The sequence below is a fragment of the Cyrtonyx montezumae genome, unplaced genomic scaffold (genome assembly GCF_038088225.1).
Source record: "Cyrtonyx montezumae isolate F1298 unplaced genomic scaffold, pur_monq_1.0 scaffold_9, whole genome shotgun sequence".
Lineage (NCBI taxonomy): Eukaryota > Metazoa > Chordata > Aves > Galliformes > Odontophoridae > Cyrtonyx > Cyrtonyx montezumae.
Genome location: NW_027072100.1, coordinates 2,805,880 through 2,821,585, shown reverse-complemented (window position 1 = coordinate 2,821,585; position 15,706 = coordinate 2,805,880). Strand labels below are relative to the sequence as shown.

The 15,706-nt window shown below is 56.5% G+C and overlaps 2 protein-coding genes across 2 annotated transcripts; both read right to left on the bottom strand.

Moving 5' to 3' along the window:
- Positions 1–1,552: 1,552 nt before the first annotated feature.
- E2F1 (E2F transcription factor 1) lies at positions 1,553–5,256 on the bottom strand. The gene is made up of 7 exons (XM_065754098.1): positions 4,926–5,256; positions 4,590–4,680; positions 4,072–4,291; positions 3,772–3,924; positions 3,509–3,623; positions 3,211–3,412; positions 1,553–2,707 (listed from the first exon to the last, which is right to left on the bottom strand). Exons 1-7 carry the CDS (start codon positions 5,115–5,117, stop codon positions 2,460–2,462), a joined length of 1,221 nt encoding a protein of 406 aa, XP_065610170.1. The 5' UTR covers positions 5,118–5,256; the 3' UTR covers positions 1,553–2,459.
- Positions 5,257–11,797: 6,541 nt separating this feature from the next.
- On the bottom strand, positions 11,798–15,363 carry PXMP4 (peroxisomal membrane protein 4). Its single transcript, XM_065754012.1, has 4 exons — positions 15,258–15,363; positions 14,941–15,003; positions 14,260–14,458; positions 11,798–13,349 (listed from the first exon to the last, which is right to left on the bottom strand). The coding sequence occupies exons 1-4, from the start codon at positions 15,356–15,358 to the stop codon at positions 13,086–13,088; spliced, it is 627 nt and encodes a 208-aa protein (XP_065610084.1). The 5' UTR covers positions 15,359–15,363; the 3' UTR covers positions 11,798–13,085.
- Positions 15,364–15,706: the final 343 nt, after the last annotated feature.

Sequence of the window (15,706 nt, the reverse complement as noted above, 5' to 3'; positions counted from 1 at the left end):
CTTCAGAGGTGGCAGCTCTGAGAAGGGCTGCAGGGGTTCAGCACTGCCCCACAAAGCCTCTCCTGAATGTGGGGTCCCCTGAGAGCACACACTGCATTGCATAGGCAAAGCAGGGCACAAGTTGGTGCCTCCTGCGTCAGTGATGCCGTGCTTCACCTCCCCACGTGGTTTGCCTTCTGCAGAAATTCAAATGGGCTTCAGAAGGTGAAGAGCTGCACCGTGGCATGACGCAGAGCGTGCAGCACTGGGCCCTGCTCCTCGGCTGCCCCGAGCTGGGGCAGAGAGCCAGGCTGCCTCCCACCCACCCTGCGGAGCTGGGGGCTGCAGGGCCATGCTCAGCGAGTCCCCTATGCTTGTCAGAAGTGAGAACTCCTACACGAGCTCTCAGCTCCTTCCCCAGCAATCCAAACTAGAAGCAGGGAAGCCCTTCAGCTGCACCGTGACTCATCCCTGGGACACAGACAGTTCCTTTTGTAGCACAGAGCAGCTGATATACTGCTCTGGAGATGGGCTGTATGGCACATGGGGACGTGCCCTGTCCCCACCGGGGCTCATGCTCTGCATGACCCCAGTGCTCAGCTCCGTGCTGGTGGTGGGTTTGCCCTTGCTGTGTGATGGAGGAGCAGTGCTGTTGCTGTGGGTCAGCTGCTGCAGGGAAAAGCAGTGCTGCCCCACCCGCTGCAGCCAGCAGGAAGGCAGGAGAGAGCCCTTCACGGTGCCTCAAAGAAAGCAGGGAGCCAGCACTGGGAGGGGATAAATATTCACTCTGCATGTCATGTGTCCGCCCAGGCTGGGCTTGGCAGCCAGGCACTCCCAGCTGGGGCTGGTTTGTCAGCAACCATCCCTGAACCTCCACAAGGAATTCCTATCTGTGCAACCTGCCCCCTTCCCAGGGCTCAGCCAGCACCCTGTGGCTGCCCGCTCTGCAAGCAGGAGGGGAGCTGGCTGAGGATGCTCCATGGCCACCAGCTTTTCCAGAACCACCTCCACAGGGCAAGGGATGGACCAGTGCACCCTCAGAGGCAAAGCACCCCTCCAGCCCTCACCCAGCTCGTGGGTCAGCCCCAGGAGCCATGAGGATGCTGCACCTACCCCAGCGGGGCTGCATGTGGCACAGCCCCAAACTGGGCTCCCAATGGCTCTGAAGCCTGAGCAGTAACAGAGGGGTTATGCAACTCAGGCTGGAGTGAAATATTTATCAGAATTTAAATAAGGAAGCCAGGCAGAAAGAAAGAGGAGTGACGGACAAAGAGGGGAAGGAAGTGGCTCATCCCTTCCCACCACCAAAATGGGGCACAGCTGCCTGCAGCCCTGCTCCAGGGCTGTCCCCACTGTTCTTAACACGTGCAGATGTCCCCAGCCCCACAGGGACGCCCTCCCATCTCCCTAGGATGCTGTCACTGCCCTGGGAGAGGAACACCAAAGTGCTTCCTGCAGGTTCTGACACCACAGCATTTCAAGTTAAAAAAAGTTAAGTCCAAAGGCCTTATTTGTTTGCCTGTGGGCACTATCTCAGCTCCCCACTGCTCGCAGTCCCAAAGTGAAGGCCACAGTCAGTAGAAACCTTTATTAAACAATGAAGCTCAGCGGAACACAAGCTTGTTAAAGGCAGTAAGTGAAAGTGCGGCTCCAACCTGGCCCCGGGGCCCCTCCATCCTCCCCACAGCCCCTTGGAGCCAGGGAGGAGGAAACAAACCCAAAACGCACTCAGCCTGAAGGGCTGCAAAGGAAATTAAAGAGAAAGCCTGGAGACAACATTTGGTCCTCACTGGGGCCTGGGGGTGCAGATATTTCCTGTCCTCACACACCCTGGGGCACCCCCAGCCCTCCCCATTGCCCTTCCCGCAGCCATCAGCTCTGGGGCCAGCACATCCTGCTGGGAACCTCCTCCTGCACCATCTCCCCCTGCACCCACTCCCGCTGTCCTGGGAGAGCCCCCCCAATGGCATAAATAATAAATAAATACCCCACGCTCTGCCGGCGTGGTGCCACCCCACAGAGCCGGCCCCTCCCAGCACAAGGAAACCTCCCGGCACTCCCACAACACCACATACCCCCCAACCCCTCCCGGGAAACTAAACGCTGTCCCCAGGAAACAATAATAAATTAATCCAATCTATACACAGGACTGCTTAAAGCTCTGCCACGGGCACCCTGTGGCTGCCCGCAGTGGGGGGCACCCATTGGGGACCCCATGCCCCTCAGCATCCTCCTCCCGAGACAGGCGCAGCCCCCAAGCACCAAGCTGGGCTCTGACCCTTTGCGGTGCAGAGATGCCAGAGGGGAAGGAAGAAAGTTTTGCAGAAGGGACGGATGGAGGGGGACCCAGGGCTGCTGCAGCACAGGGACCCCAGGAAAGGCACCGGAGCCACGCCGGGGCACAGGGCACCACATGGCCGCCCTCAGCCCTGCCCACGTCCCCTTGGCAGTGGGGCAGCTTCAGAAATCAGGACAGAGCCTCAGAAGTCCAAGTGCGTGAAGTCCCCAAAGTCACAGTCAAAGAGCTCGCTGATGCCCTCACCCTCCTCCAGGCCGAAGTGGTAATCCTGTGGCTGTGGTGGCGACAGTGCAATGAACTCATCTGCCAGGAAGCCTGGGAAATCGTCCTTGCCTTGCTCCAGGAGTGTGTCCATGGAGGCCAGCGGCGACAGGCTCACGTCCTCCGTGGGGCACTTGGTGGGCAGCGCCGTGCCTGGCAGCAGTGCCTCTGTGGAGACAAAGCATGGCTGTCAGCCCCAGAGTGCACACCACAACAGCGGCATTGCTGCGTTCTGTGCCACTGAGGCCATGCAGATGGCATATGCAGCACTGGGAGAGCTCAAAAACATCCAGGTGAACTGCAGAGCACAACCCAGAACACTTGATGGGTGGTGGGATGGAGAGGGACAGTGTACTTTCCTAAGCAGAAAGCTCCAGGGCTGCCTCTACTGAGCTCAGGTAAGAGCAGAGCCCACTGCTGGACAGATCAATGAATATCCCAACTTGTAAGGGGCTCACTCATAAGGATCACTGAGTCTAACTGCTTGGCACTGCATGATGTGAGTGTGGGCCATGCTGCCCCTAACACACAGCCAAGAGCTCAGCCCCACGCTGCACGCAGACCCATGCCCTCGTGCTCCTGGGACTGGAACAACGGTGATGACACTATCCCCACACCACAGAGCCCAAGCATTGCTCCCATCACGTCCCCATTCCCATCCCTATCCCCACCTTTCTCACCAGGCAGCAGCATGTTCACATCCTGGGCAGGATGCAGGAGTGGGGAGGCTCTGTGCTGTGATGAGTCGGGGGACAGCTCCTCGCCAGGTGCCTTGAAGGGGCTCTTGACGGGGCTGCAGACTCCCGAGCTGTCCTCCGGGCAGAGGAACACATCGATGGGGCCCTGAGTGCTTTTCACAGAGACCTGGAAAGCCTGGGTGCAGGGAGAACAAGTGGGACACAGAGCCCCAAGGAGGAGCTGTACCGAGGGCTCTGCAGACCCGTGGGGGGAAACAGACCCCTCACTCACCTCTGCCGGGTCTGAGACTTGCAGCTGAGTCTCTGGGGGTGCTTTTATAACCATCACCATTTGCTCAGAAGGGTCCACAATGCTCCGGAGGTCCTGGCAGGTGACGTAGGCTGCGGTGTGGTGGGTCAAGGAGCAGACACAGGGACACATTCACACACAAAACCCCACACGGTGATGCAAGGTGCTGGGGGGAGGGGAGGCCCTCCATTCCCCGCAGCTCTCCAGCCCAGCCAGCCCCACCCCGGCCCCGCACCGAAGGATATTGCTGGTTGGCAGGATCCTCGGTGAGCAGCCGCAGCTGCACCGTGCACGTCTGGATGAGGTCGTCCAGCTGCCGCTCAGCCGCCTGCAGCTCCCGCAGCTCCTTCTCCAGCAGCCGCTGTCGGCTGGAAGCCCCCGCGGCCACCTGGCTGCCCCTGGGGTACACAGCTCTGTCACCCCCAGCACCAACATCCCACTGCTGCCATCACTGCCCAGCCTTGGGGCCACCAACACTACTCTGAGCTTTGCCCTCCCTACCCCACCCGGTGGCTCTGGCGTTCCCCCCCGCCCTGGGGACGTACAGCCACTGGATGTTGTTCTTGGACTTCTTGGTGATGAGCTGGATGCCCTCCAGGACATTGGTGATGTCGTAGATGCGCCTCTTCTGCACCTTCAGCACCTCGGCCGCCCAGTTGAGGTCCACCACGCCATCGGGCGACTGGCTGAGCAGCTCCAGGAAGCGCTTGGTGGTGAGGTTCAGCGAGGTTTCATAACGGGACTTCTCCCCAGGAGACTTTGCCCCTGTCAGGGACAGGTGCAAGGATTCAGCCTCACCGTGCAGGTAAGCAGTGCCCCAGCAGCTGCTGGCTGGGGGGCAACGGCCGCCGCAAGGCCCTGCAGCTGAGATCTGACAGCGAGCAGCCAGGCAGGGCCGGCACTCCCATGGGGACGGCAGATGGCAAATGGCAGAGGTGGAGCGGGAAGTGACACGGCCCGTTCTGAACGAAGGGACCGATCCCGCACAGCACCCGCGGCCGGGCGGGGACAGCCGTGCCCCCCAGCGCTAAGCTGGCAGCTTAGGGGAGGGCCGCGGCCGTACCTCTGCCGGGGATCCGGGCCCTGCCGCGGGCCGCGGGCAGGCTCTCGGCTATGTACTGGTGATCCGTCTCCAAGTTCAGCTTCCGCTTCACCTGCGGGACAGGGCCTCCTCAGCGCGGGGACCCGGAACGCAGCGCGGCGGCAAACCCGGCCCTGCGCAGCGGCGCGGGCAGGCGGAAGGCGGCCACGGCTTCCGGAGCGGCGGCGGCGGCGCCCCGCGGGGCCGGGCTCTAACGGATGGCAGCGGGGCCGCCGCGAGACCCGGCCCCGCCCGGCGGCCCGCACCACCCCGCGAGGCCCCGCCGTTCCCCCCCCAAACCCCCGTCCCGCGGGTTACCGGCGGGCGGCCCAGCGCGGGGCGGCGCGGCGCGGGGCCGGGGCGGGAGGGCTGCGGCGTGGCGAAGAGCAGGAGGTCGGCGTCGGGGCGGCAGCCGCCCGCGGGCTCCTCGGAGGCCGACACGATGAGGAGGTGCGGGGAGGCGCCGCCCAGCAGCGCCGCCAGCCCCGCCGCGCCGCCCGCCGTAGCCATGGCTCAGGTGACGGGCGGCGCGGGGCGCGGGGCCGCGGCCGGGGCGGGGGCGCGGCCCATGTCGGGCGCGGGGCCGCTCCGCGCCGCGCCGCCGCCGGGCTGTCCCGCGCTCCGGCCCCGCGCGCCTTTGCGCGCCAAATCCTTTTTGCCGCGAAAGCGGCGCCTGCCTCCCCGCGCCCGCCCATTGGCTGCGCCCTCTGCAGAGCGCCGAGGCGGGGGGCCGGGGGCGCCGTCTGATTGGTCGAGTCCGCCGGAGGGTGGGGCGGTGCCGGTCGCCCATTGGTCAGGGGCGGCGGCGGCGGACGCGCTGACAGGCGGCCAATCGGAACGGCCGCGCCGAGGCAGGGGCCAATCAGAAGGCGGCTCGGGGACGCGGCCGTGGCGCCGCGTGGGTGAGAAGCGCGGCGGGCCTTAAAGGGGCCGAGGGAATCACGGAGCTGCCCCGCGTGGGGTTACTCTAACCGGGGGTCTGCAGCGCTGGACGCTTCCCACGTTTGCGGCCTTTAGTCGGCCGCGCAGCCGGGTGGGTCAGCGTGGCTGCGCTTCGTGTCCGTGGCGGTGCCGGCAGTGCAGGGCGGCCGATTGCTCCCCCACTGCGGGACGTGGCGTGGGCGTCTCCCGCCGTCGCATCCCCGCGTGCGGGGCGCTGATAACCTGCTCTGCGTGAGGAGTCGGAATTATACTGAGCCCAAAGGGATGTAATGACGGCCTTCCCCCCCGCACCGCTGGTCTGGAGGAAGCGCCGCGGTCGGTGGGCACAGGGGAGGGCCGGGTTAGTGCTGGGCGCGGGCGGACCCCTTCTCTAAGGGATGTTCCGGGCTCTCAGGGATGTTTTGCCGCTCGTTCCGCCCGTGGCTGCCGCGGGGCAGTGCTGAGCACGGCCGAGCTGTGCTGCCCCAGTGCCTTGCTCCTTCGCGGCCCTCGTGATAACCCACCCCGGACACTGCTATATCCCCGTCCCTGAGCAGCACGAGCAACAGTCACACTCCAGATGAGGGCCCGTCGGTGTCTCCCCCGCCCGGAGGCGCGGAGCCCACCCGCGCCGGGTGCGGGGCCGTTGCGGGGCCGCCACGGGCTGTGGGCTGCAGCTGCCGCACCAGCTGCTCCCAACGCGCTCACAAAGGCCGGGGCAGCTGGGGGCACGCGGCCTGCAGCCCGGGGTTTGTTTTATTCGCCTCTCCCTCATTCATGCGGCAGTTTACGCAGGGGGAGCGGGCTCCCCCCCCCACCCCCCCGGCTCACCCTCCCCTCCCCCCGCACAGCTCACACGGCCGCGGTGCCAATTCTACGAGGTATTCAGTGCTCGTGGTGCTGGAAAAGGGCAGATGCAAAGACAAATGAAAGGCAAAACCGTCACTGCAACAAATGCTGGGGGGGATCGGGGGCTTTTCCCTCGCGTGGATGAATCCCACTTGGGACAGCTGCGGGGCTGTGATAAGCTGCTGCTGGGTGCTGGGCACTGATAGCTGCCAACACTGCACTGCAGCTTCCTTCTGGGCTGGGCAGGCAGAGGGCTTTGCACATCCTGGACCTGGACAAAGTTATGCTGCCGAAGTCATGATTATGAGCAACCTGTGGGTTTCTGAGGCCACACATGGTCACCTTCTGGTGATGGGAGCATGCAGGGGAGCTGGGAGGATGCCAATCTGCTCATGGAACAGGGCTGGACTCGAATCAGCACTGCCCCAACATTGGGAAGGGTTTCATCACAGTACTGCCCCTGGCTTGCAGTTGGGACTCATTTGGGGTCCCCAGACTACTGCTTTAGATTCTCCCAAAGGGACCCAACCCCTGATCCCAGTCCTGGTTTCTTTCTTGCTGGAACAAGGTCTTGTGTTTAGTGATCTTCTCACTCATTGCTACCATTTTTGGTTGGGGTCAAACCAGCTTCCTGCACTGCTGCAGGACCAGCACCTGGTGCTGGGGGAGGCTAGAGGGGCTGTCCAGACGTGGGAAGTGCTCTCAAGGCTTACACATCCCTCATGTGTGCAGCTCAATGGAGATGTAGGTTCTGCGCATGGGATTCAGGCTGCAGCATCCCTGTGCTGTTAGCATGTAGCAGCCCCAGGAGCACATTTACAGTCCTGGTCATCTGCAGCTCGGTCTGCCTTCCAGCAGTTCACCATACAGACTGTGCTGAGCTGTTGGTCCACGTTGGCCGCATCCACGTGGGAGATGTCACAACTGCATCCTGCTTCCCAGGAGTCAGGAGCTGCTCCTTTCCTTGCATCATTATACAGAACCCTACAGCTGCAGTTTTGACCCTAGGACACCAGCCATTGTCTTGGACACCAGACACAGCAAGTTCAGCTGCATTACTTCCTCCTCTCTTACAGTGCTATCCAACACTGGAGCTCAGTGTTAACCTGCTGGGTCCCACAGTGAGGGCAGCAGGGGCTCACCCACCAAACCAAGGCAGTCTGATCCCTCCTCTGTAAGCCAATGCCTGCCTCCAAAGTGAGATGCTGAAAGCTGCTCCATCCCACCAGGCTCTTGGGCTGCCTTCAGCCCTGGGGCACTGGCTTACAGGGGAAGAAGAGGTTGGGATGTATTCTGCAGAGACCCAGAGCCATCCAGGAGTGTGTCTGGGGAATAACCTCTTCTCCTGAGCTTAAAGCTTCACACAGTGGTGTGCTCGGACTCTGTGACTTTGCCCAGCCCAGGCTCACTTCCCAGCAGGTGCACAGTGCAGCCCCTGGCACTGCAAAGCCAGAGGGTGGGCGAGGCACCAGCTCAGAACCTCACCTGGGAAGGAAGTATGGCTTGGTACAACATGAAGGGAAAAACAAACATTTGAAGATAAGGCTGAAATCAGCTCACAGGTGTTAGTCTGGCTTCTGCCAGCTCTGGGCTGGAGGCTTCATGCAGCAGCAGTCATACAGCAGCAGGCTCTTTGCTGGGGCTGCTCAGTGCTCCTCACCCTGAGGGGCTCCCAGACCTCGCTGTGCCTCAAGGAGCTCCTCGCTCAGGGCTGCCTTTATCTCCAGGGCCACAGCTCTTACCTCTACCACGTACCTCCTCTGTAGCGCTCAGCTTTGAAGTGGCACCCAAATCCTTTGTGTACTTCTGTTCCTCAGCTAATGGGAGAGGCACACGCGGGCTCGTGTTCCTTTGAACAGTTGCACGCACTCTGAAAGCACCTGCACGTGTTGATGATAGGCTGCCAGGCACTGGGGAGCAGCCTGCCCTCTCACTGACTTCTCAGGCTGCAATACAAGAACCACTCGTGTTCATTCACCCAGAGCGCATCCACGTTGCACATGTTGCCAGCTGTCAGTTTGACCAGCTGAGATGCAGGTCACGGGTAATGCAGCAATTATGGATCCAAAGTAGATACAGTGAGGCCAAAAGCAGAGGCAACATTCCCTGCATTATAATGCATGTTTTCCCCCTCTTCATCACCAGACTCACGAGGAAATGAGAGAGGTGAAAATTCTAAGTAAAGAGAAGTGACCTCCTCCAGCAATCTGGTGGGAACGTAACAGGTTGAAAGTTCAAGATTAGCACCCCTAAAACACTAACAGCAGCAGACAGACACTATGCCACACGGCATCGTGCCTGGCTTTCTCTTCTCCTTATCTGCCAGGTTGCAAAACCACCATCGAAAATGGAACCGTCTGCTCAGGTTGGTGTGATCCAAACACCACCTGACAAACGGGAAACAGCACACGACTTGGGATATCATCCAAAGGTCAGATTTGCGCTGATGCAGTGAAAATAGGCTTCCTCATACCAGTTTCTTCTCAGAGAGGGTATCTGTAGTGGTTACCAGGACCCCACTGGCACCAGCCAGCCATGAAGGCTCCAGCAGGATGCATGGGACATCCTTGAGCACCTGCTCCCTGTCTGCTTTGGAGGCAGACACCGTCCCCCCACTTCTGCTTCCACCAGGCTCAGTGTAGAGCTCCTACCAGGGCGAGGAAGTCCTGCAGCACTGACTCCGAAGTTCTGCAGTTTTCCTTTCAGAGTTGCCCAGCACCTTAGCCAAACCAAATACTGCACACTCATTGGGCTTTCACCTTTGTTAAATAATAAAGTTGTCCCAGAGATGGTTTTTCAGCAACCCTGAAAGAACAGCAGTAACATAAGAGCTGCAAATAACCCTGAGCTTACTTTGTTCACTGGTAAAATAAATGATTAATAGCTCAGGACAGTCAGCCTGTTCTTCGAGGCTCAGTGAAAACTTGGTAAGTTCAATTCATTAACCTTTAGAATTGCCTCTGTAAAAGAGACCTGAAAAATTCAGGAGGAGCACCACTTTAAAACGAACGCTCCACTTTAATCCAGGACTGTCAGTTCTTGATGACATGAGCTGAACGCCGAGATGCTCTGCCCCTCTTTAGAGGCACTCGGCATCTCAGTCCCAGGAAGAAATAACAGCAGAAAAGAAGGCCAATGTAGACAAAAGCATGTTCATCTTAAAATTCAAAACCATTGGTGTTGGGGGGGAAAAATGGCACTCCCTTTGTGATTCATAAGCACTTGGCCGATTTGCAGGTGGCTTCCCAACTGCCTCTCTGTTCCTTTTGGTTTCAGTACTAATAAGAAAGGAACACAAACGGGGGCTTCAGCTCCTCACACAATGCGCTGGGGGAGGGCAGGGAGTGTCCCTAATGGATCCAAAAGTCTGACTCAGACAAATTACTTCTAGTTCACTTCTTTACTACACGCCGGCATTGTTCGAACACATCGGCAACATAAGGGGTCCATCCCCAGCTATCTGGTCACAGGAACAGCAATGCGCACTAACGCTGTTAGAGAACCGTTCCAATTACTTCCCTGGGGAAAGAAGTGACTTGCAACTTAACGTCCTGCCCGCTCGCAGCAGGAACACAAACCGCCCCATAGTGCAGCTAATGACTGCTGCTGCACAGGCCCTGCTCCTGGGATGAGCTGCAGTTTGTTTTCCAGGGACAGCAGCTGGGTCCTGGGTCAGAAGTACAGATGGTTGGAGTCTCAGGCGCAATTTACTTTGAAAGTGACGTCTGGAGGAGAAGGGCACTCTGAAGCAAGGACGGCTGACGGCCGCCGTTGCCAGCCTGATCCTGGAGCGCTGCTCTTGGCTTCATTCTGCCATCTAGAGAGCACGGAGATACTGTGGCGGCACTGAAGGGGGACAACAGGTCCTGACCCCTCAGAGCTGGAGCAGTACTGCACGAGCGCTGAGTGACTGCAGCCATAACACAACCACCAGCAGAAGCACAACCAGTCCACGTTTAAGAGAATCTGAAGTCTTTCTCCAGAAGGGAATGCCAGCAGTAAGGCCGAAAGGTTGGAAACCTTTCACAGCCAGCAGTCCACAGGGCCAGCCTGCACCGTGCCTCAATCTAACTACACGCAGCCAAGGATTTGTTAGCCTCATGGTTCCAGGAAGAAATTCTCAACTCACAGTCTTGAATTCTGGAATGGTCTTCTTGCATCCAATCAAAGGTTATAGCAATATTAGCTGAATATTAATTCTTCTTTTATCCGACTCAAAGATTGTGTACAGTGCTCTCCTGCCAGAACACTGCTCCAGGCCTCCACCAGTGGAGCTAAAGCATATTTATGAAGAAACCAGAACTGAGCTACAGTTCCATCTTTGTTTTTTTCTGTACTTTGACCTTTAAGTTCATCTACACCAAAGAAAATGTTTAACTACAAAAAACAAAGCAAGAGCAATTCCTAATTTCTACAGGCTCCGGAAAAACTGATGAAATACTGATCCGTCTTCCAATTCAAATACTGCACACAGAGCATAATAGCAGGTGAAGGTACCACAGCCAATCACAAGGGCAAAACAAAACCTTCTTTTGAGCAAAAGACAATAGGTGATGGGTTTGCATAAGCTGAGCATGAAGAAGCCTCCATCTCTGTGCTGTGAGACATCTCAGTGCCTCTAGTGCTCTCCAGTGCCAGGTTCACATCAAGGGCTTAAAAAACAGCCTGGGCCTCTCTGGGTGGGAACTGATCCTGCCCCACAGAGCAGCAGACAGTCCGTGAGGAGGGGAACATTTCACTCTCCCCCTTGTTGACACTGTATGGTATATGAATAATGCCAAATAGTATTGTATCTATTTTACAGACGGCAGTTAGAAAGTTTATCATGATGTAAAGAGACAACTGAAATAAAGGAAAGTGCTCACCCATGTCCTAGGCTCAAAGTAAGAAACTACAAAGGTGTGATCTCCAACAAGAGGTCCTTCCCCAGCGGTGGTCAACCCTTACATGGGGTCTGGGAGAGGTGCTGACTCCACTCCTTCTGGTCACACAGTGCATTGCCTTCACCTGTGCTCCCACAGCTGACTCAGGCCGTGATTCAGCAGATCCCATACAGACGTGGAGTATGAAAACACAAAGGGAAAAGCAGCACTGAGATGATGCATAGTAAAAGAGCTTCAGATGTGAGTGAAAAATGCCTCAAGATGGAAGGAACCACAACAAACATGCTACTCTGGTCACACTGTTGAAGATGACAAACTGCTGGAGCTTGGAGTGCAGAGGAGAGACTGCAGAAGACGAAGAGGAGCCCCAGTGGGATTATGAAATGACAAAGTTGGGTCGAGACAGAAAAGTGGGTGCATCATATATGGAGAGCTAAAACAGGAAGTAGAAGAGGAGGAAACAAAGCAGTCATCCTCGAGACAAAAGGGGAAAACTAGTTGCCTAATGACTCTTATGGCATCACCACACAGAACTAGTACATCAGGAGTTATTTTAATTCATATCACTATGTGAATGGTATAGTGTCATACAGCAGTATCAGTAATCAACAGTATGAAAAGTTTGACTGTATTAATTTTAAAACAGCTTTTGTTTCTGATGAAATGGGATACTTCTCAGCTGCCCAGTCAGCCCTCTGAAAACCCAGCGAGTGCTGTTCCTGGGACTCAGCAGTGCAGTTTTAAAAGGGAGATCCATTGGTATTTCCATGCTCCATGGCCCAGCAACAAGACTGCACTAACAACAGGGGCATCCAAGATTGCTTACAGTTAACACACCCCACTGCTGCGGTGGGGGAATTCCAAACCTCAGAGAACCCAGCACTGATCTTCCACCAAACTGGAAGTGCTTGTGAAAGAGTTGCTCACTGCTACGTATAAAGTACCCAGTGTAACATCTGAGGGCACCCAATGTGCCTCAGCCTGTTTTCAAACGAGTCTAAGTTGCACAAGCAGTTTAGGTGTTTAGTTCAATCAGCTTTTAAAAGCCTCATCAAAGTTTTAAATAATTGCAGGGTATTAATTAGTGCACTGTGCAGAGGGATAATTTATCCCAAGCACATGAGAAGAACTCAGCAAAAATATTCCTTCCAAGCCTGATTTATAGGGCTTGCATCAGAGAGACTTCATAGTTTTATTCTCAGACACTCTCGTCCCCCTGAGAGAAAACTGCAGAGGATCTCTTTAAGGGAGTATGCAACTATCCCTGTACTGGTTTATACTGGATTTCATGTCTGCCATGGAAATCAAGAAATCACATCCCTGCTTTCAGAACTGAACAGGTCCCCAACTCCTATCTCACCACTGCAGCGAAAGCAGCAGCACAGAAGCAACCCTTCCTTCCACCTTGCAAGCATTCAGATAATCCCCAGAACATTGCTTCCATGATTACATCTATTCCCCACTTGCTGTCAAGCTGTCAAAGTGCTTTTTTTTCCTTAAGAAGTAAAATAAACAAACAAAACCAAAGAACATTCAGAGGAAAAAAAATAAGGTCTCTTTACAAGAAGACTGATTTTACTGAAGGCTCCCAAGGCATTTTACTCTCCTTGAGGCACTGTATTAAGTTTCCATGGGGCATTTACTAGCTCTAAACAGAGCCAATAGAGGACTAATCAGAATATTTTGGCGAGGGCAACAGAGGCAACTCTCCTTGATAGGTGTTAATTTAAAAACATTCATCAGTCAAGAGCAAGAGAACCACCTTTTTTTCCCCTTAGCTGCTGGAAGGTACCATCTGTTCCATAGGTGTTCCACGAAGAGCTGACTATTTGCTCTCAGGCTTTTTGTTATAAATGAGGAAGTCAGAAATGTCATGCCACACATTGCTGTCGTCATACAGGTAGGTCATGGAGGCCTGCAGAGATGGCTGCAGTGTCTGCCGGTGGTATTCAAAGAGCCAGAGAACCGTTCCCCACACGAGGGCAGCAACAAGTGGAAAGGGATCCTGCTTGGGCTGGGGGACGTAGCCCTTCTCCACCGCCAGCCGAGACAGCCCAAACAGGATTCGAGACAGCAGGTACATCACGATCTGCATGAAGAGAAAGCCCAGAGAACATCAGGAAAAGAGCCTGGCTGGTAAATCTGATCAGAGTAAGTGATTTAGCTGTGATAAGCTGTGCAAGAGAGAGAGACAGTTCATCCAGTGTAACAGCAAACACACTGTGGGTTCACATATCAAGCCATCTCCAACTGGAGATATTTGTGCCCTCCCTATGTTCTCAAAGTCCTACAGCCATGGAAGTGCTCTAGTTTAGTAAGCAAGAAATTACACTTGATGCAATAAATCTTTGCAGTTGCAGATCAGTTGCACAATTTTCTCCTCAGATGCTGCTGCTGATAGCCACAGAGCAACCTTGTTTACCTGCCAAGGCATAAACTCTGGGCAACTCCTAGAACTGGACTGAAGGTATGGTCTTGCAACAGGTTGTGCAACTAGAACACTTTTGATTCACCTGTGTCTACATGTTTTATTAACCTAAATTGAAGTTGGTAACAAGCAGCTTCAAACCAAGCTTTCCCTGAGCAGTTTTTGTCAGTTTACCCAATTTAGTCAAGCATAGCTCTGCAACCAACCATTCTCCACACACAACAAAGCTCAAGCTTGTGGGCTGAGCTCTGCAAGCAGGCACACCGAGCAGTTAGCACAGTGCAGAGGATGGGTGGGGTGACCCCTCGGCTTTGGGTTGCCAACATTTCTTCCTAGATACAACTCTGGAGGTTCACCAGGATGTTTAGCTCTCAAACCATGCACAGCACCATGGGGGCACACAACCAGCTCTCACATCAACAGTCAAAAAGAGAACTTTGTACAAAGAGCTATACTGTAAAAGTCACACTGCACAGTGAGAAATGGGGCAGGCTATACCAACCACTTCCCGGCACACAACCACCCATCTGTCTGTCTTTTTGTCAAGCAAACATTTAGCAGACACATTTACCTGGCTGTTGATGGGATTGTTCTCACCGAACACTAGCCAACCCCCAATGCAGGCTGCAAAGAAAGAATGAAATGGAATTTTTTTCCCCTGTAGTCGGGACTGCAACGCCATCAGCCCCTTGTAGGTGAACACAAAATATGCCAAGTTCCGGGAATGAGTGTACGTGGCCTGAGCAATCGATTTCAATTTCTCTCTTAAACTGAACAAAAGAAACAGAAAATTAGGAGAGCAAAAACTCAGTATCGCTGGCAACCAGCCCAGACCTTACAGCCCTCTGTCTGACCCACCCAGACCAACAGCTCTGGTACTCCAAAAACATCTCCTGCTTTGTGACGAGGAGGAATTGCTATAACTCCAGCTCACTCACTGGAGTTCTAACTGGGAAGAGCTGCAATGGGCACTGGTGCACCTTAACCTCCTGTACGTAAGCACAGAGGGCAGCAGGCAGCTGCTGTTTGTGTCTGCTAATTTCTCATCAGTCTACAGCTCCTCAACAACCACCGCGTGAGGGATTGGTCCCCAGGTACGTACAGGTTACCCTGCTTATTGCAACAGTGGGCTCTGAACGCATCTCACATTTTTCAGCGTTTAAAACCTGGGCCCTATGGGAGCAAGGAACAACTAACACTTGGATGGAAGCGTCCCAGGGAGCAGCACAGAAACGGACAAGCAGGGCGGTACCTTCCAGTCCTGAACAGGAAAGTCATCACCAGGGCATGCGGAGCGCGAATTTTCGCTCCGTACCTGCAAAAGTCAAGAAACGCCTCACAGTTTTTAAACCACGCTATCAAACGAGCACGGGTCCGCCCTGCCAACACCCTACAGAAGCGATCCGGCCGTGCCCTCGGGAAGGCCCAGCACCGCACCAGGAAGGCGCACAGCCCCGGCAGAACAGCCCGCCCCGACCCCGCGCAGCGAGGCGGCGCCGCGGGGCCTTTCCCTCCCGGCCCCCACGTGCGGGCCCGGTCCTCGCCGCGCCCGTCGCCGCCCGCACTCACACGGCCCCGTTGCGGAAGCCCTTAAGGACGGCGAGCGCGGCGCGGTAGCGGCGCTGCAGGAGGAGCGCGTTGATGGCGCGGAGCAGCGCACCGCCCGCCATGGCGCCGCCCGGCCCTCCACGGCACGCAGCGCACCCGCTTCCGGGGGGAGGGACCGAGCCCCAGTCCGCTGCGCGCGTAGGTTCACCCCGCTGTCCATCAGCGCTCTCGGCCAACAGGAGGCGACATCCTCCTCTCCCATTGGCGGGAAGGCGTGCCGGCAGCCAACCGGAGGCGCCGCTGCCCTCGGGGAGAGGTCGGGACCGCGCTCGGCACGGCCGACCCCGAGGGGGTCCCGAGGCTCTCCCGACCCTCGGTGCGGCGCCGGCCGCTGGGATGCCGCCGCTGCCGCCGTCCCCGGTGCCATGCTAAAGCTCCGCCGGCCGCTCCGCGAGCGGCGCCGCCCGCCT